At 48.8% G+C, this 21,148-nt stretch overlaps 1 protein-coding gene across 3 annotated transcripts in view; it reads left to right on the top strand.

Moving 5' to 3' along the window:
* MAPK9 (mitogen-activated protein kinase 9) overlaps positions 1–14,756 on the top strand; it is a 41,917-nt gene extending 27,161 nt beyond the window's left edge. For 2 of the 3 annotated variants that reach the window (XM_024551235.4, XM_045188274.3), the window contains exons 6-12: positions 2,162–2,327; positions 3,662–3,733; positions 7,508–7,690; positions 8,945–9,069; positions 11,013–11,076; positions 12,271–12,342; positions 13,651–14,751. In XM_024551235.4, the coding sequence (XP_024407003.1) occupies positions 2,162–2,327; positions 3,662–3,733; positions 7,508–7,690; positions 8,945–9,069; positions 11,013–11,076; positions 12,271–12,342; positions 13,651–13,793 (825 nt within the window). In that variant the 3' untranslated portion in view covers positions 13,794–14,751. Of the gene's footprint in view, positions 1–2,161; positions 2,328–3,661; positions 3,734–7,507; positions 7,691–8,944; positions 9,070–11,012; positions 11,077–12,270; positions 12,343–13,645 lie in introns of all 3 variants that reach the window. The other variant, XM_024551237.4, reaches the window with a different exon arrangement.
* The last annotated feature ends 6,392 nt before the right edge of the window (positions 14,757–21,148 follow it).

Below are 21,148 nucleotides of genomic sequence, written 5' to 3'. Positions count from 1 at the left end.
GTAATTCATATCTGTCGGACAGCAGGGAAGGGCCACAGTGTTGAGAACTGAAAGACGCGGACGCGGAGGGAGGGAGGCTGGGAAGAGCGGCGTGGGAGCCCTCAGAAGGCTTCTTCCGTTCTCTTCACTGAGTTGCTGAAAAGAATGAGGTGGTAAAACTTCCGAACAGGCACACTTCTTTCACACACACGGTTTGATCAAGCACCAGTGAATACACAGAGAATTCGAAAAGTCCACTGCAAACTGAATACATTTCTCGGGATCTAACATTTAAAAACAATTGCCAGATACAGTTTACCTTCTAAAGAAGCTTATTTATGGGGACAAACTACTTTGGGAAGGTGAACATAAGAAGTAATGGGAGGAAGTTAAGGGAAATGACTCCGTACTGCAGAAATATACGAGACGGCAAACGTGGCCCAAAGAAAAAGCTCCACTGGGGAAAAAATGCTAAAAGCAGGTTGTAAAACTAGTGCCCTGCTCCAAGGTCAACAACTTGAACAACCAAAAAAAAAAAAAAAAGACCTTGCCCAACCCTGGGGTCAGTGAGGGACCCAGGAAGGAGCTGTGTGTTGATGGAGCCCTTGAGAGCAAAGAGTGGTACTCTTCAGGGGCCGTGCCTGGATCTGAGGACCAGATACTCTTAGCCGTGACCCAGAGAGATTTACTGTTGTGCGAGAAACAGCGAGCACGCCTAGAGCGTGGGGACCAGCACCCTGCGCATCCTGCGTCCGTTCACCTGTCCCACTGAGGGTAGATGTTGAGTCTCTTACAGCTCCTTGCTAGGAACTTGGGTTTTCTTCTTCCTCTTCTTTGCAAGTCATAGGAAAACTGAGCGTCTGTACCTGTTACATCTCCTGAGCTGAGGGCAATAAAGGATGACTGGATGGATCTCCCCTGAGGAATCGCCTCCCCTGAGGGTTTCCATGACAGGGGAGGGGAGAGGCTGCCACTGGCCCTCGGCTGAGCAGACCAGTCACGTCCCAGGAAACGAGAACAAAACCCTCCAGGACAACTAAGTCAGAATTTCTGTTTAAAATGGGGCTCACACATAGGTGTACAAGTGTCCCCAACACCCCAGTAAAAGAATCCGAGAGCACACGGTGCCCACCACTGGGAACTTGGCTCTGGGTTAGAATGAAACAGTATCTTCGAGATTTTAGACAGTTGTAGGTGTCAGCATGCAGTGTTCAGGGCCCACTCCTGAAGACGCAAAATAAAACCCAAAACAACTACTTTGCGAGAACATGCGCATTCGAAGAGGCCGAACATTGTCTCTGGGGGAAGGGATGACTTAACTCACGACCCTCAAGAACACAAGAAAACAACCATTTCCTTGAACATATGCGACTCTCAAGGCAAGGCATTTTCCTTTGTAAGGAAATCTCCCCACCTCTCCAAAGAAGCCCAGTGCACACCTTTGCAGGGCAGGGCCGCGGTGAGCACGGGAGTGACCTCAGGTCCCCCAGCAGCTGCATGGTGGAGGCACCCAGCAGGCCAGCCCCTCCGCCCGCCTGGCCACCCGTTTGTCTTTTTCAAATGGGACCCGCTGGTGTTTCCAAGCTGCTTTACATATCAGTCCCAATGGTGAAGCCTGGTGGGGAGCGAAGCCAAAGCATACAACCCAAGAAGTGGTCAAAGCCAAGGTTTCCATGTGACGCCTGCCTCTTCTCCCAAGCGACCAGTGCGTGCTGAGGCCTGGCTTCAGGCTGCAGGGGCTCCAGTCTTGTATGCAGCAGGTCTCAGCGCCCAACACGAGGGAGCTAGGGAGCGCTCTCTCCGTACAGTTCTCTGCTGTGGGATCCCTGTGGGGGTGTTTGTGCTGCTCGCCCTGGGATAAGGACCTGCGTTTAGCCAAGCAATTCGGGGCGATCTTCAACTGCCATGAAAAGGTTCTGGAGGCTGCCGACTGAGGAGGCGCCCCGGATGAGTTGCTCGGTGGGCTGCAGCAGCAGAAACACAGTGCTGGGAAGTGTAGCCCGTCCAGGGTAGGGTTTTCCCAAATTGTTCCGAAAGGCCAGGGCTCCATTCTCACTTCCCCCCTCCAACAAGCGCTGTCAGGCACTTCAGTAGTCACAGAGCCCTCAGTCCTTGCCCACGTGAGGTGGTTTGTTGAGCACGCTTTGATTCATGTTATTCATTTAAGCCATTTCTGTCCCAGGATTTGAAGCCTAGCAACATCGTGGTAAAGTCGGACTGCACCCTGAAGATCCTGGACTTCGGCCTGGCCCGGACGGCGTGCACCAACTTCATGATGACCCCGTACGTGGTGACGCGGTACTACCGGGCACCCGAGGTCATCCTGGGCATGGGCTACAAAGAGAACGGTGAGTGTGCACGAAACCGGAAGAGGCCGAGGTGCCTCCAGATAGGCCCATGGTCATCCTAGTTCTGCCTCTTCCCAGTGAGTTACGTGGAATGTAAGGCGGGGACGGCCTTGCCCACAGATTATCATAGTCCCCATGTAAGAAATCATTAATTTTTTATTTCCGTGAGTTAAAGTCATTTGAACCTTTGAAGTTAATGTTTTTGAATGTTTATCAAAGTATAACATACTTACAGGAAAGTTTGCAGATTTCCTGTGTGCACTCCATGGGAACGCAGCCACATGCCAGCAGCCCCCCCCCTCTGCCCCGCCCCAGTCCCCCAGGTCTCAGCCCCAAGGGAAGCCTTTACCCTAGTTTCTAGCACCATTGATTGGTTTTGCTTATCTTTGAACTTGACCTAGACAGAATGATACATCTTCTTCAGGCATAAAATTGGTGGGGTTTTTTTAACATCAAAACTTATTTTAGCATTGTCAGAGCTCTTTCAAACTTAGCTTTCCACAAATTTGTCAAAAAGAAAGAAAGCTGAATGTTTGCCTGAATCATGAAGTGGGTTTTGCTTCAGGTTGAGTTAGCTGTTCTGTAACCTGTGCGCCCACTCTGAGAGACCCCGCTCTATGGGCTTCTCTCGTTTCCTGTAGAAGGGAGAGAAGATTCCTGGACACCTTCCCCCCAACCCCACCCTGCAGCAGGGGCACCGAACAGCCTCTGCCTGCTGCCTGAGGCCTGGGCAGGCGGAGGAAAGCTGGCCCCAGGAACGCAAGCCTGCCTCTGTGCGGCCCCACTGCTGCTGACAGGCGGCTTCGAAAAGGGTCTTTAGGAGGTGTGGGGCCTTTTCAAAAGCTCCCCTCAACCAGCGGGGTTTGTGTTTGTGTGGGAGGGGCTCTGAGGAAAGAGGTGTGGGTCTCCTGCTGGTTTTAATCACCTGGTTTTGGTAGTGGACATCTGGTCTGTCGGGTGCATCATGGCAGAAATGGTCCTCCATAAAGTCCTGTTCCCAGGAAGAGACTGTATCCTTCACAGGGAGGCCCTGCCTTGGCCACAGGGCTGGGCAGAGGGGGTGTGGCCTGGAGCAGCTTTGGGTGGACAGGCACTGCTTACTCCTAGGGTTTCGTTCGTTTTTTAAGCTATAGAGTTTTGGAATCTTCGGCACTGAAACCCCACGTTTCTGCACCCCAGCGGCTCTAATGGATGCCGACAGCGTTCACGCTGTGTGATGTTCACCCTCAGCAATTGGTTCTTCCACGTTTGTGTGTTTAGTGTGAGAGTTCCTTTTCCTCACCTTTGTTTTGTTCATGGCACTTTATAATTTTATCATTTCATTTTATTTTCAGTTGACATCTGGTCAGTGGGGTGCATCATGGGCGAGCTGGTGAAAGGTTGTGTGATATTCCAAGGCACTGACCGTATCCTTCCTGGGGCCTCCCCGCCGCGCTTCCCTTAAACCCTCGGGCAGCCAGCACTCAGACGGGACTGTCCCACGTCCAGACCGGGGTCACGGGGCTTTAGTGCGCTTGTCCAGTTAGCATCACCAACCAAACGGCTCACTTTGGCATTTCCTTTGTCACTCGACTACCTCCAATGATTTTATCGAGGTTTGGAGTTAAGTTAAACCAGTTATAATTGGCTCCTAATTTTATCAAAAGTAGCTTATTCGAAACTTATTTACTGTTTGATGAATGTATTCTGATATAAATGCAAATACTGTTTACGTAGTTCATTCAATTAATTTAACTAGGCAAGTTGCTATCTGAATCTAATAGGCCAGTGTTACTGCATTATTACATTGATACACCATTTGGTTAATTATCCATGTACTTAAAATACTTCCCCCAAAGAACTGAAGCACACTACATACAACCTAAATGAAAGAGATTGAAGGGAAAGTTTGTGAGGAACAATATATGGTGAATTTTCTTGTCTGTTACTCTGCTGACATTTTATAGAAGTTTTTAAAAGATCCTTTTAGCAGGTTATTTTGTGAGACACTGGGAAGTCTAAATAAATATAAAATGCAAGATATTAACTTATCCTGTGGTCAGGAAATCATATCAATGACATAGCATGAAGTAGAGTAGATAATATAACAGCTTTCTCCCCTCATATTCCTCCATCGTTAATATTTTTTACTCAAACATTGTTCTTCACATACGTCCTTTTTTATTTGTGTTCTCACCACTTAATATTTTCATTAGTTTTTGGTTTTTGCTTTTGTTTTTGTTTTTTTATGAAAGCTTTAAGTGTCTCAGTTCATTGCCGATTGATGGTTATTTTTAAAGGAAATCAAGCTGTGTAGTAAATGTTTGTATTTTGCTAAAGTAATTTTAGTTTTTTATAATTTCATGAGGGTGGTTTTCTTGTATTATAAATTCTTCACAACACAAATTTGGAATGAAAAGATTTTGTTTCTGTGATTTTATTTACCTTCCTTTACATTTTCCACATCACAGATTTTATGTGAAATTAAATACAGCATGTGATTTTGTTCTAATAAATTTTCTAGCAGTTTCCCATAGCCTACCTTAGACTCACTTGTTTCAAACTGTGAGGAGGCCTTTATTTTGCAAATAAAATCAATTAAAAAGGGAAAAGTTGACACATTCTAAAGATAAATAATATGGAAGTATCTACTTAGCATTCAGGTTGTCTCAATTCTTATTCATTTTGTGCCTTTTCTTTTTGTATTAAGAAATGTTCTTTTCAGAAAGTATAAAAATGAAAAATATGGGTACTTTTTGGTGCATTTATTTAAAATTCCTGCTTTACATATTAATACCTTGCCGTGTCAGTAATTAATAGTTATATATATAAGGTCACCTAATGTCATTCTCAGAACACACATGGAGATTAACATAATTTTCCAAAGATAACTTTGCCAATTTTTCATACATTCGGTTAAGAATTACTACTAGGATAGAAAAAGATTCTGGAAACCAGATTGCAACTTCATAGATTATTTTAGATGCGTGACCTGGGGTAGAAAAGGAACTCCTGCCCTAACGTGGCCTGTAAGAAGGAGAAAGCTTTAGCCAGGCCACCACGGGCCCAAATTCTGGCTCCCCCGTGCTGTCTGCACCCTTGAGAAGTCAAGGCCTCTCCAAGCCCCGGCTTCTATGTGGTATAACGAGAGCACAGTGGTGCCTGCACACACCCAGGACGTCAGCCAGGCCGGTGGGACGTGTCCTCCTGTTGCCGGCCCCCCCCCATGGTTCTCTGTTGACCTGACCCTTCGGCATGAACCTGCTGGCAGCGGCGAGAACGGCACCTGGTGTTGGACCGGTGGGGTCAGACCCGATCTCGGTTCGGCAACCTCAGTACTTGAGTTCTGGCTGGGAAATAATTCGGAGCCACGGCTCAAACTGTGAGAGAACATGTGGTTAGAAAGTCGCAGAGGCAGAAGAAGCGAGCGGTAGAAGGAATGGGCCCAGGAAACAAGTAACAGGTGAAAGAAGGGCCGTTGGACCTTAGGCCAGAGAAGGGTAAGGTGGCACACCTGGGGGAAGAGGTGGGGAGGAGAGACGCCAGGTGCTCCGAGGAGGGAGAGTGTGCTGGTCCTCCGTCCTGGGCTTTAAGAGTGGAGATGTTAGGGGAGGTCCCACAGGAGGGTCTCAATAGAATATTCGTCAGTGTCCAGGTGAGTCCTTTCCCGGTGGTCGCCTCCACTGACTGGTGGGTGCCAGGGCACGGGGTCCTCAGGCAGCCATGGTGCCGCTTGTCTGGTTGCAGCTTTTCTGGGCCTGGAGCTGAAACATAACTGAGACCTGGCTGTATTGGATGCAGGTTGGATGCAGGTCAGAACCTCGCTGTCCTGGGGCTCCCTGCTTAGGGGCTGTTCTGACCCCCTTGTTCATTCCCATTCTAAGGGGGTCTAACCCACATGACTAGCAGCGTCATGCCAGGAGACAAGAGGTCAGGGGACCAGTGACATTCCAAAGGAGGAAAGGTCGCCCTGGGGGCCAAGTCTTTGCTTTCCCAGTTCTGCCCGTTGCTAGACCCCTGGGGCTTTCCACCTGGTGACCTTCTGCGCCTGGCCCACCCTCCTTGCCCTGCTCTAACTGCCCAGCACAGATCCAGTAGCTATTTATTGAGCACCCACCCGTTCCTAGGCTTCCATCTGACTTTCAGTGGGAAAGGGTGGCCCAGCTGCCGAGCCGAGGGTTAGACCTGCAAGGTCAAGGGCTGAAGCAAGGAGACCACCAGGATGGCAGGGGGCAGGCGGCCGGGAGGGCTGAAACACTGCACCTGTCTTGAAGGTTAGCCCTTCAGGAGAGCCTGGTCAGGGTCTGAGATGTCTGTCGGACCCTCGAGAGCGCAGGAAGGAGGCGAGGGATGGAGAAATAAATGGGCGTGGTCAGTCTGCTGTGCTGAGTAAAGCCAAGACTCGGGTGTGGAAGGCTGAGAGAGAGAAGAAGGGGGCCGTGCCCGGGGTGGCAGAAAGAAGAGGAGCCGGAAAGGAAGCAGAGGCCCCTCCCAGAGAGGGGGCCTGAGAGGCCCGGAGGAAAGGTACTGAGGGGAGCCACGTGATGCTGTCAGAAAGGTGAGGAATAAGGGGTGGTCACTGGCAGCCTCAATGGGCCAGTTTTCATGGAGTGATAGGGGGAAAGTCTGACAAGAGGACTTTTAAGAGAGAAAGAGAGGCTGGGAATTAGAGATGCAGGTACAGACAACTCTTGCTTGTTTGTTTTTTACTACATGTGGGAATGGTAGCTAAGCGGCAGGTGTGGGCCCTGCCTCAGGGGGCCCTGCTTCCCCATCTGTGAGCCGAGGGGTCCCATAGGTCTCCCCACTTCAGGAGCTTGAGATCTGACATAGCTTTAGTATGAAAACTGATTTCAACTTGCCCGTGTAATTACAGTCTAATTTCATGTATAAGTGTTTCTGTCATAGTTACTCTTCAGTTACAAGGTAACTAATTTGACCTGGAATGGGAAGGCATGGAGACCTCATTGTGTTGATGTAATAGAGATGCAGAGGGTAAGAGTTTTGTTTGTTTGTTTTAATGATCTAAACTTGGACACTCAAACCTTATTTGAATATTATTTAAAAATGACCCAGTGGGGTGGCCTAGTTACTTACTTGTTGGCAGGTATAAATATAATGTATTTTTCTTTGAGTGATGCTGCTTCATGTAATGGGAATATAAGGCATTTCAGTTGTATTTTCCTCAAGAGACTCCTCAGATATTGATCAGTGGAATAAAGTGATTGAGCAGTTAGGAACGCCATCTGCAGATTTCATGAAGAAACTCCAGCCGACAGTGAGGAATTATGTAGAAAACAGACCAAAGTACCCGGGAATCAAATTTGAAGAACTCTTCCCAGATTGGATATTCCCATCAGAATCGGAACGAGACAAAATTAAAAGTAAGATGTCCTCTTTTCTTGTACTAACTTTCATAGTCTGGGTGAAGCTTTCATTTTGCATGTTTGCATTCTAAAAACCTGGGAACATTGGGAGGCACAGTAGTTGGAACCCTCGAGTAAAAGCCACTTACAGGCCAGCATGAAAGCGTTCTGGAGAGAAAGCTTCACGACCTGGAAGTTTTGTCCTCAATAAAATGGTTTAACTAAAGCCTTTGGCCAAAATAAAAATACTCCCACCAGCCTGAAAGGCTCCTGTGTTAGTTATAGCAATTGGTACTTTACAAGTCTTCAGGTTTACAGAACGCTTGACTAAAGATCTAGCCCAGTTGAAAAGTCAGAAACCATATGATAGTAGTTCTAATGAAAAAATTCCTTCCCTTCTGTGTGCATCACTAAAGTGTGATTTAAGGGAGAGTAGGTTTATTCTTATCCACATCAAGGTGAACTGCCCCTCGGTCAGAAAAGCCCTCTCTCTCCTTTGCCTGTACACCTCAACTTTAATTGCCAAAACCTGCGTGAGCCTTGTGTTTAACTAAGTTATTGAAGTTTTTGGTTTTTTCTAACTATTGTACTAATCTCTAGATTTTTTGAAAAGTGAATGTTGACAACATTGTATACAGGTAGGCAGAGCCGAGGCATCGGTGAAGTGTTCTGTGCTGGGTGAGCGTGAGGTTATCGTGTGGCTTGTAAGGTCTGTTCTACATCAGAAGGAAGTGCTCGCCGGTGCTTCCTGCCCTGGCAGATGGCAGTGCCACCGACACTCAGCCCCGCACAGCCCTGGCCAGGGCCGCGCAGCCTGGGGCCCTGTCCTTCCCGCCCATGTCCAGTGGCTGAAACCACATTTGAAAGCCCAGTTTCTAGTGAAAGGGGCTGTTCCACTTATCCTTTTTTTTTTTTTTTAAGTTTATTTATTTATTTTTGGAGAGAGGGGGAGAAACATCCGTGTGTGGTTGCCTCTTGTGCGCCCCCTGCTGGGGGCCTAGCCCACAATCCAAGCATGTGCCCTGACTGGGAATTGAACCCACGACCCTTTGGTTTGCAGGACGGCACTCAATCCACTGAGCCACACCAGCCAGGGCTGCTTCACTTCTTCTTGAAGAAAAAGGCTCTATTGATCTTGAACCAATCGAGAAACTATTGGAGTTATTGCATCCTTGCTCTGTGCTGTCACCCATAGCTGCTTACTGTGCAGTTTTCAGATAGACAGCGTTAGTTACTAACCTAGTACTTTGTCGTCACTCTTTTTCACGCTAGCAAGTCAAGCCAGAGATCTGCTGTCAAAAATGCTCGTGATAGACCCTGACAAGAGAATCTCCGTGGACGAGGCCCTGCGCCACCCTTACATCGCCGTGTGGTACGACCCCGCTGAAGCAGAAGCGGTGAGCAAGCAGCTGTGGGGAGAGACTGCCGGGGTCCGGAATGGCCGTGTAAGGACGGCAAGCCCTGGATTTCAGAGGACCACAAAGAGGCCACGTGACCAGGGCGGCAGCCTGTTGGGACACTTGTTCTGGGGCTGTAGCTCCGAGTTCCTCAGGAGCGCACGAGCTTGTGCTGCGGCAGTAAAATTGTTTTCAGGGCTGCGGCACTGGCAAGTGGTCCTCATGTTACCATCTCTAAGCTGCCACTGTGCGCCTGGCTTTGGTCCCACCGTCTCGTTCAGGCCCCAGTCAGGCTGAGACCTGTTGAAAATCCTGGTGTGTCTGTCCCTCCCGGGGCTCCTGCAGGGGGCGCTGCGCTCTGCACAGGTGCCCCTGGGCATTCCCCGCAGCGCTCTGCCCTGGGTGGTCTGTCTTGGGTGATCTGTCACTGTGAGTCACACAGCGCACACTGGGATGTCTTGGCCTGTGGATTCAATCACCATTTTAAACAGTGTTTTATATGAAAAGAGGCCGATACCTCAACGTGTGGTTTTTAAGCACGTTGTGAAGCAGTGCACGGATGAGTGGGGGTTGTGCTCGGAGTTCCAACTGGAGAACGGTGTGTCTGGCGCGCGAGCCCCCTGCCATGTGTCCCAGCACAGCGCTGTCCGGCCGGTCGGCAGGAAGCAGCTGTGAGGGCTCATTTTATAGCTGCATTGGAGCAGCTACATTTAGAGTGTTTTGAGGTCGTGATTATAAAGAGGATCATAATAACTCCTTTTTTTTTTGGTAATTTTTTCTTAATTATTTTGCTGTGTATAATGCACACTTTTTTGCCCAAATTTTTTAGGGAAAAATAAGGATGAGCATTATACATGGGTGGTACTAATTCCATATCTATACAAATGTTTTTAGCCCTGGCTGGTGTGGCTCAGTAGATTGAGCGCGGGCCTGCGAACCAAAGGGTCACTGGTTCAATTCCCAGTCAGGGCACGTGCCTCGGTTGCAGGCTGGGTCCCCAGTGGGGGGCACATGGGAGGCAACCACACATTGATGATTCTCTCCCTCTCTTTCTCCCTCCTTTCCCCTCTGTCTAAAAATAAAATAAATTTTAGAAATATTTTAAATGTTTTTAATTATTTTGTTTATGTGTATGCATTAAAAGTGTAACTCTAGGAAGCAATAACGATATCCATATGCAAAATAATACCCTGGAATACGATAATTGGTTTTGTGCCTGAACACAAATGAATAATTGAATTTAAAAATTAAAACAAGAAATTTTTTTTCCTGAAAGTTTGGACCAAGCACTTGGGTGCATGTTGTACATAGGAGCTCATTATACACGGCAAAATGCGGTATTTTGATCTTAAAACTGACATATCACACTTACGAAGAAACCTTTCATGAGCCACGTTTGAAAGAAACTCCTGTATTTTACCATGTATAATGTGTACTTCTTTGCCCAAATTTTTGAGGGAAAAATAAGGATGTGCGTTATACATGGGTAGTGTTAATTCTATAACTATATAAATGATTTTAATTCTTTTATTTATGCTAATACGTTCAAAATGTAACTCTAGAAAGCAATAACAATATCCGTATGCAAAATAATACCCCGAAATACAATAATCAGTTTTGCTTCTAAATACAAATAAATAAGTAATTGAATTAAAATGAAAGATTTTTCCTGGAAGTTCGCGCCAAAAACGTGAGTATGCCTTATACATTGCCAAATACGGTAATTCCCGTGTATAACATTATACACGGGAATTAATCCTACCCATGTATAATTGTGCACCCTTATTTCTCCCTCAAAAATTTGGGCAAAAAAGCTCACCTTATACACAGCAAAATACGTATCATATCAGAAATAGGTGAGAAAGTCTTCCGAGCGGTTCTGCCTTTTCTTCATGCCTCATTATTTTGTGAACTGTTGACTTTACGTGTAATTTAATTTTTAGCCACCACCTCAGATTTACGATGCCCAGCTGGAAGAAAGAGAACATGCAATCGAAGAGTGGAAAGGTAAGGGCGAGCTTACGAATTTTCATCCTTACTTAGGTCACGCCCTGAAGTCCCGTGAAGGGACAGCTTTCACTTTCAGGCCACCATCCTCTTCTCGCTCCCCAGGAGAGAGAGCTTGGAAGTGGCAGAATTAAAGAGGAACTGTTTGTTTTTGGCTTCGAAAGAGAAAAATAGGGTTTTTTCACATGAGCAAATCCTGGTCTGTAAACTAGACTCAGTGATGGTACCACGCTCACCTGGATAGCGTGTTGCAAAATTGTCGAAGAGCCCGAATGTGCACGTCCCCGCGAGGCAGATGGGCACCTTCACTGGGGCCGTGGGAGCTTCTGCTGCACGTACAAGTCATGGAGTTGGAAGTGTGTTTCAAAATAGAATTTGGGCAAAATTGGGGATCAGAAATATGCAAATAATTTTTATTACCAGTATAAGATTAACCAAGCAAACCAGCATTAAAGAGAATTTTTCATAAGAAGATGATTTTTCATTGAAGAAGAGAGTCCGGGGGGAGCTGGGAGCCATGGTCACACAGAAGTGGTAGCAGCCCCGCCCCGGGGCCCTCCCAGGGGCCAGGGGGCCCGGGACCTGCCCCCACTCTCAGCAGGGCCTGCGCCCCACGCTGCGTGCAGGAGACTGGCTCCTTTCAGGTCACGAGTACCGAACTTCAAAGGGCCCCTAATAGCCTGCGTAACTGGTGATTGTCTTTCTCATAAGTGAAAACTGGGGTTGAAGCCAAGGGAAAAGGTAGGTATTTGGATTAATTTCTGGCCAGTCCGGAGAGGCGTCTAGCCCCTGTGGATGCTGGTCATGTGTGGAGAAGAAACCCCAGTAACAATGGGGAGAAGCATGCGAATGGGGGCGAGAACATCTGCCACTCACAGACGTTGTGTGAGAGCCGCCTTGCTAGCTCTCTCTCCCTCTCTCTAACCGCCCCCCACCCCCCATCCTGTGTAAAACCCCTCTGTGGACCCAGAACCACCTACGTTTTTGGCAGCCTTGATATTGTTTGGTTGAAAAGATGTGATTGATTAAAACATGGATAGTTTGGTCCAGGTGGACTGTCTTTGTGAGCGGACCATGTGTCACAATGGAAAGTGACCTGGTGCAGTGCCCAGGAGTGGCTCCTGGGGACCCGGAGGCGGGGCTCAGCAACGTCAGGAGGCTGACGGAGCCTTTACCTTGCACTTGTGTCTGCAGAGCTGATTTACAAAGAAGTGATGGACTGGGAAGAAAGAAGCAAGAACGGTGTGGTCAAAGATCAGCCTTCAGGTTAGTCCTTGCTTTCAGAGCGTGAGTGCATTTGCCTTCCCCTGGTCAGCTTCTGCGGACGGCGGTGGTGGGGAGGCCAGCTGGACCGGCGCTGGACTTGAAAACTCCCTCTGTGAGTCCGTCTCCCCCATTTGGGTTTGTCCTGGGGGTGGCGGCTGACGTTGTTCTTAGCCGCCGGGCAGTGAACCAACGTTGTTACGAACCTTCTTGTTCATCTTGCAGCAGCTGCCGTCCCCTCCATTTGTAGATGAGGAAACTGAATTTAAAGCCTTTTCAATGTGCGTGACCCACTTTGTACTGGCCCCACCCAGTTAAACAAGAAAATTAATGTGAGCGTAGGTACAGTGGAATTGGTTTTCTTTTGAGAAGATGGTTCATACAGTTATCCCGTTTGTCCTTGAGCTTCCCAGTGGGAGCAGCTGATGGGTAGCGAGGTGACCGTGTGGCCCCAGCATCAGCATGTGGTGTTCACGTCTGTGCGTGGGGCGCTACCCACTTGGTAATTGGGACTCCTCAGCCACAGCGGCTCCCTCGCCCCTGCTCCTGGGCCTCGGGTGCCGCGTGCTCCTCACACTGACGTTTTCATCAGCCTGACCCGGCCCGGCCTCCAGCAGTCCTGCAGCTCCAGCTCGAGGCTAGGAGCCTCCTGTGAGCTGAGCCCAGGGTTCAGGCGGGAGACGCGGGCCTCTGCAGCCTGGGAGTTTTACTCGTGCCCAGACCCGAAAGCGCAGAGAGGAGACAGGGTCATTGCACCTGCCTTGAAATGCCAGTTTCGCAGATTTCTGAAACAAAAATAAAACGAACAAGAGGCCACTGCATTTTTCCTCTTTCGTTTGTTTGCATACAGCCCTTCTTTTAGAAGGTGCTGTTATTGCAGAAGAATTCTTCAGAGCTTGACGCTGTTTTCCTTGGATTAAGTGTTTGAAACTATCATCAAAATGTCCGATGATATTTGAATCCTATTTGGGCTTAAGCCTTTTGAGATACTGACAATTTTAGGGTGAATTCAGGGGATTTTCTTTCACACCCTTTTTAGACTGGCAGGTACTGTTAAGTAGTTAAGGTGATTATACACGAATGCGTGTAGATGCTTGGCCTCCGGGAAGAAAAGGGCACGGCGCAGGGAAACACAGGAGTGTTTGTTTTCCCGGCCTCGAGACAGACTCCAGGAAGCACCCTGAACGAGCAGCTGACCAACTTCCCACTGACACTGACCCCGGACCGGAGCGGGGAGTGCCGAGGCCGCAGCGCCCGCTCTGCCGCAGCGGCGTGCGTCGGGTTTCATTACGCTTGCTTCTCTTAGCACAGATGCAGCCGTAAGCAGCGCCGCCACGCCTTCCCAGTCGCCCTCCATCAACGACATCTCGTCCATGTCCACCGAGCAGACACTGGCCTCGGACACCGACAGCAGCCTCGACGCCTCCACGGGGCCCCTCGAAGGGTGTCGGTGATGCGGGAGACACGGCGTGCTTGTCAACCGTGAGGAACTCTTGCGTCCATGGGCCTGCGGTGCCAGGAGCTGATGGACCCAAATAGACAAAGCCGTGCTCTGCATGTAAGAAACACGGGCCCCGCCCGGCCCTCCTCGTGTCGCCTGCCTGGGGCATACGGTGAAGCAGGTGTGTCTGGAGAGATTTTGTTCACGGCCATTTCAGGTGAGCCCTTAGAGGGGATGAGTGTTTTTTAAGTTGTACTGTGATCGTCGTGACGATTTCTCATCCTCAGTCACTGTTGGGACTTATATGCATGTGACCACAAATGCTTGCTCCCACTTGCCATCTGTCACTTTGGAAATCAATATTTAAATGCCCAATAGTCTTCCAGGTAGTGCTGCTTCTAGAATTATCTCTTAATCCTCTTAAGTACTTGGCGCCCTGTCCAGAGGAAAAATAGATTTACGTGTATTAATTGGCCACCATCCTATTATCATATCTCACCTTTTATGGTATGATTTATTCTATCTTTTGTATTTCAGAAGGAATATAATTAAATCTATTTAATAAATAAAAAATAGAACTTTTAAAGAGCGTGTCATGTTTGGGGCTGAGAGTTATCTCTGCTAAAACCACGACACTTATGTGCCCACCCTGGTCTCTCCAAGTCGTCGTGGTCTGGGGTGGCTGCCCCTTCGGCTTCACTGCAAGATGAAAGCTCAAGTCTTTGTTTGTGCTGCGTAAGACGTGTATACCTTTGAATCTTACTCTCCCTAACTCTCTTTTCTGGGTCTTCCGGACTTACTACTAATTTATAATGCTACCTAGAAACTCACTGTATTAGCCGACACTTCAATAACATGATGGCAGTTAGCTCCGGGAACCCGTTACCTCCCTGGAGCAGAGCACTACAGCATGATCCCTGGAGGCGACCCCAGGCACCTCCAGCTGTGCTCGCTCTGCCCGCAGCACCTCGGGTCCCTGCTGGCATCATTACTCCAGGCGTGTGTGACGTCACAGGCCATGTTCTCCTTCACCTGTGTGTGACAGTCTCCCTCCCTGGGTCTGTCTGAGGAACTGGGCAGACGCTGGCACCTGACGGTGGTTCCCCACTTGGTGGCCACACCTTGCCCTCAGGGAACCCCGAGTGTTCCAGGAAAACTGGGGGTGGGGAGGCAGATGCCTGAAAGAATAGTGACTAACTGTTGGGTGTTCCCGATTTAAACTGCTCACCTGAAAGGGGTACTTTCAGACTTTGCACGTGGGCTTCCTCACGGTTCACTGCGATGCTGAGGACCCGAGTGTCGCCGCAGAAACGGAGCTGCCGGGCTGCCGGCCCGCCGGCCCCCTGTGTGCGTGGTGCTTCCCCTGGGCTCTGTTCTGTTTCAGGGTCGTGTCCTGTGTTTGGTCATTTCGGAAGCTGGTGGGTCAGCATCCTATAGGACTGTTCTGTGGAGGGACTATGATGAGAAAGCTTATAAATATTGTCTAAAATACGTGGTCCTGTCTGCACCAGTTGTATCTCGTTGGTTGGCCTCATCACTGGGAAGTGGAACCTTTGATGAGCAAATGTAATACTGAAATAATAGTTTTATAGTTTGAGATTTAGACACGTTCAAGTACAAGAAGGAAATACTAACTTGGACTGAGGCAGAAGCAACTTTTGTGGGACTTGGGATGGTTTTGGTTTTGGAGGCCTGATGGTAGAGTGAAGAAAGTTGTTACTACACATATAAAAGCATCTTAAAATGGCCTTCTTTGTAACCTACATTCTTTTTAGAAGCTGTAGTAAACCTATCTTTAAAAAGAAAATCAAAGAAAGGGGAGAGTTTTTTAAATGTATTATGTGCCCTAAGCTATGTAAATGCAGCACCCCGTGCAGAGGGTGCAGGGAGGCCCCCTCACCAGGCACCCCACAGACAGGCTGCCCGCTCACGCATCCATTTCTGTGTGTGCTCCCCGGTGGGCCCCGCATCCCTGCGGGCGGGTTTCCAGCAGAGACCTGGGGAGGACAGGCCGCAGGCTGCAGACAGCAGAGCCCTACAGCAGCGCCTCCGCCGCCGCAGGGCCCCTGCTCCCGAGGGAGCCGGGCGGGCTGGGCTGGGCAGCGCCAGGTGAGTGCTCGTGTGGATGAGAACTGAACACGTGCTCAGTTTTTCATCTTCTCCACCGCATTTTTATCGATTATACTGTACACAACCCCAGAAGTAACTACTTTGGACCCATATTTTTATAAGCCAGGTAATTTGTGATTAGCCTGGATTTTGGACTAGGTTTTATTTTGCTTGTTTTCAGTCAGAACAGAAATGCCTGCCTCCACTTCGATGGGTCTTGGTTTCCAGTCCAGGTTTCAGAGAGAGCGTTCTAGAAGCACAGGCTACTCAGGGCTGGTCAGCCATGGTCTGGAGATGGTAGCCCAGCTCTGGTCTTCTCTTTGGAGTGCAAACCAGTGCTGAGCCCAGGCTCCCTCAGCAGGGCCCTTGCCTGCAGCCACAGCCCGAGAGCCCCAGCGAGTGGGGAAAGGCTGAGCGGGAGGGGGTCTTCTGCTTCGCACCCATGTCGCACCTCGAACGCTTCACGCCAGCAGGAAATACAGATGGGACCTTTCAGGTTGCATATCTCAAAAGGAAAGTCGCGAATGTTTTATAATGAAACGTGTTATGTGTGTTTTGACTGGTGAAGATAATACAGATACATTAAAAGAGAAGCGTGTGGCCTGTCTAATCTGTGTGTTTAAAGGACAGCTGGCTGCATTTCTATGTCACCATCTCTGACTACACGTTTAATACAATCACAGGTGGATGGACGTCAGAATGTCTGCGCTTCAGTCAACACCAGCAAATGTTTTCACACTGAAAGATAAAACGTTTCTGTTAGATGTCCTACTGGAAATAACCTGCAGATTGCTGGATGTGAGTTTGCAAAAGCAGGCAGTCCACAATCAAGTGTTCACAGCCTCGGTGTGCTTGTCTGCTCACAGGCGTAGCCAGGAGACTCCGGGCCAGTCCCGGCACCGTGGCTGCGGCTTGTGCGCCCGGCGAGCACTTGGGTTCACCTTGGGTTTGAGGCACATTGGGACGTTCACTACTTAAAGCAACAGGAGCGGAAGGCTTTCTTTTCCACAGCTCGAGTTCTTTTCTCTGCTTAAAAGGGCTAGAGTCCTTCCAGACAGGCGAGCATCAGTCTTATTTTCACAGGCCTCGGGGGGAGGCGAGCATTTCTCTTGGTATTGGCCTGGGTTCTAGTTCTCTACCTTACCCCCTCCCCATTTCAATGTAGACAGGACTGAAATACTTTTGCTTGATTGACTGAAATGCCACATGTTGGTGGGGGCAGGGGCAGTGATAGGGGAAAGGGCCGCGTCTCACGGTAGCTGGGCGCCCTCCTGAAGGCTCATTCGGAGCCTGCTTGTGCGCATCTGGGCATCAGGCTGCTTTTCGCAGTGCGGCAGTCCTTTGACGCTGTTCGTTTTTGACAGGAAAACTGTCAGTGAGTCATACAGTGACAGAATGGTCACTCCCGTCTGCTGGAGGCTTCACAACACCAGGCTTGATAGGGACGGGCCTGTCAAGATGCTGGGAACTTGTCATCCTCTCTGCCCTCAAGGCCCAGCGTCCTTACGAGCAAGGGTGTCTGCAACCCACTTTCTCTGCCTTGGTGCTCTAGAGGTGGGGGGAACTCTGAACCCATTCTCTAACCATGCTGCCCCCTCACCCCACATGGAGTGAGGAGGCCACGCCCCCAGAGGGGGCCGCAGGTTTGCTCTGAGTGTCAGTCTCACCCTTCTTTGAGGCATAAACACATTGCAGACACTGCGGAAAACCCAGACCCTCTCCCTAGATAAATGCCGCGAGCGCAGAATTTTGGCAAATTTTCTGAAGAGTCCTGGCACCTGGTGGATGCCTGGTAAGAGTGCCTTCGTAGAAGCGGCAGCCTGAGACCCGTGTCCTCAGTGGGAGCAGAGCCTGCAGGAGGGCTCGGGGCCTTCTGCGCGTACTAGCTCCAACAGCTGCACGCCGGGCGTGGGTGTGAATGGGGGCATCCTCACTCTGGGCCCCAGCAATGGTCAGAAAGAGAACATAAGGGCTCAGCTGCCATGAGATGGGTCATTTCCATCATTCCTTCCTGGGGGAACACAGTATGTGATGGAGGCTTGAATTCACAGTCCTGGAAACGTGGAACAAAGTGCTTCTCTTCTTTCAACAAGTACTTATGGCCCTGCCCAGATGGCTCAGTTGGTTGGAGCATCGTCCCATACACCAAAAGGTTGTGGGTTCAATTCCTCATCAAGGCACATACCAAGGTTGCTCATTCAGTCCCCAGTAGGGGTGTGTGTGGGAGGCAACCAATCAATGTTTCTCACCTCTCTCTCTCTCTTTCCCTCTCCCCCTTCCTCTCTTTCTAAAATCAATAAACATATTCTCAGGTGAGAATTAAAATTTTTTTAAGAATGAAGTTGTCACATATGAAGCTTTGAAATAAACTCTTGATTTAAATCCCTATTTTATTTAATTTTTTTTATTGTTCAATTATAGTTGTCCTCATTTTTCCCCTATTACTCTCCCCTGCCCTACCCACCTCCCACCTTCAGCCCTCCCCCCACCCCCATTGTCTTTGTCCATGGGCCCTTTATATGTGTGTTCCTTGACTTGGCCCTTCCTCTTTCCCCATTATCTCCCGCCCCACTCCCCTCTGGTTACTGTCAGTTTGTTCTTTATTTCAGTGTCTCTGGTTCAATTTTGCTTGCTTGTTTGTTTTGTTGATTAGGTTCCAGTTATAGGTGAGATCATATTGTATTTGTCTTTCACTGCCTGACTTATTTCACTTAGCATAATACTCTCCATTTCCATCCATGCTGTAGCAAAGGGTAGGAGCTCCTTCCTTTCTGCTGTGTAAATGTACCACATATTTTTGATCCACTTGTTTACTGATGGGCACTTAGGCTGCTTCCAGCACTTGGCTATTGTAAATTGTGCTGCTATGAACATTGGGGTGCATAGGTTCTTTTGGATTGGTGTTTCAGGGCTCTTAGGGTATAATCCCAGCAATAGAATTGCTGGGTCAAAAGGCAGTTCCATTTTTAGTTTTCTGAGGAAATTCCATACTGTTTTCCACAGTGGCCTCACCAGTCTTCATTCCCACCAACAGTGCACTAGGGTTCTCTTTTCTCCGCATCCTCTCCAACACTTGTTTGTTGATTTGTTTATGTTGGCCACTCTGTCTGGTGTGAGGTGGTACCTCATTGTGGTTTCATTTTGCTTCTCTCTGATCCCTAGTGATGCTGAGCATCCTTTCATATGTCTATGGGTCCTGTGCATGTCCTCCTTGGAGAAGTGTCTGTTCAGGTCCTTTGTCCATTGGATTGTTTGTCTTCCTGGAGTGGAGTCGTGTGAGTTCTTTATATATTTTGGAGATCAAACCCTTGTCCGAAGTATCATTGGCAAATATATTTTCCCATTTGGTTGGTTCCCTTTTCATTTTGCTGATGTTTTCTTTAGCTATGCAGAAGGTTTTTATTTTGATGAAGTCCCATTCGTTTGTTCTTTCCTTTATGGCCCCTGCTCTAGGGGACTTACTGGTGAAAATTTGCAGTGTGGAGTATCTGAGATTTTCCTGCCTATGTTCTCCTCTAGGACTTTTATGGTGTCACGACATATTTAAGGCTTTTATCCATCTTGAGGGGGTTTTTTTTGTATGGTGTAAGTTAGTGGTTGAGTTTCATTTTTTTGCATGTAGCTGTCCAGATCTCCCAACACCTAAATCCCTATTTTAAAGTGTTGACTCCCCAATACTGTTTTCTCCTCTTCTCCTACAACTTCCCTGTGACTTTCTCAGAATTTTTATAAGCGTGCTTTAAAATTAACTTTACTTACACACTTAGATGTCACAGAGAGTGAGGACAGGTGGAGAAGTCCTCTGGCTCACACCCTAGTCAGGGCAGGGGCCTACCTGCAGAGGTCACCTCAGATGGCTTTAATCAGGGAACGCCCTTCCCACTGAACCTTCTGGAGTTTTGACTGTTAGAAAGTTCTTCCTTGAACTGAAATATGGCTCCCACAACTTCTGCCCGAGTCCCAGGTGTCTCCTTTGCGTGAAATAGAGTGAGTCAGACCCATCTTATGAGACAGGCTTTAAGACGTTAGGTAAGCTCCAAGCCTTCCCATCTCTAGGTTAAACTCAAAGTTCTTCCAGCCCTCTCATATGAAAGAGCCCCCAGAGCCATAGAATACTTGCCTCGCTCCCCGATGAGAAAAAGCTAACGGAGCTCATTGCCACCAGACCAGTAGTACAAGAGATGCTAAAGGGACTTCTTGAAAGAGAAGAGGAAGAGGGGAGGAGGAGGAAGAAGAAATAAAAAATACAAATAATGAAGTGGCAATAACTACATACCTGTCAACAATCATTTTAAATGTAAATGGCTTAATTAAACGCTCCAATCAAAAGACATAGGGTGGCTGAACGGAACAAGGCCCAAGCGCCAGCCCATCGGGAGAGCAGTGCGTGAAGGAGGCTTGGCGCTTACCCACAGTACGGCGGGCGGATTGCAACTCGGCCGTGAGAGAGAATGAAATCTCACCGTTTGTGGCGGCACAGATGGACCTGAGGGCTTTACGCTAAGTGAAGTAAATCGGTCCGAGAAAGACAACCACCGTGTCTCACAGTGTGAGTCTAAAGAACAACATAATGAACAAACAAAACAAACTCATAGACACGGAGAGAGAGCACGCGGGTGGTTGCCAGATGGGGGTGGGGGGCGGGAAGGGGAAGGGAGCAGGAAGTGCAGATTGGCAGTCAGGGAACAGCCTCGGGCGGGACGTGCAGCGCAGAAAACGGGAGTCAATGGTACTGTAGGAGCTGTGTGTGGTGCCGGGTGGGCCCTGCACTTACCAGGGGCGTGTCTGTGAGTGATACACATGTCTGATCCTCATGCTATACACCTGAAAGTAATATAATAATGAATGTCAATTGTAACTGAAAAAAAATTTAATTAAAAAAGGCAACAAAAAAATCAATAAAAATAGGGGTCTAGATGTAACACAATGTTCCAGCATGTTCTCCAAACAAGGCCCCCCAGCTAGTTAATGAAGTCTCAGGGGGTCTTCGCTTTCACAGCCGTCGCACTCGGGCTGCCAGGACTTGGCCCTGTTGTGGCTGATCCCGATTCTGTCGTCCTTCACACGCGTCTCATGGCCAGCGTGCTACCTCCCTCAGCTTTATGAGCGTGAACCTCCCGTCTGAAGACTCATCCAAGTGGTGAGGAACAGCCTTGAGTGGCAAGGCAGGGCCTTAAGGCAGACCCCAGGCATCACGGCAGCGACAGGACCCCTGCAGCCAGCACCGCCAGCCCCCGTTGGGCCCCAGCTCCGCAGCCC

The sequence above is a fragment of the Desmodus rotundus genome, chromosome 10 (assembly GCF_022682495.2).
Source record: "Desmodus rotundus isolate HL8 chromosome 10, HLdesRot8A.1, whole genome shotgun sequence".
NCBI lineage: Eukaryota > Metazoa > Chordata > Mammalia > Chiroptera > Phyllostomidae > Desmodus > Desmodus rotundus.
This window is presented reverse-complemented; position numbering and strand designations above follow the sequence as displayed.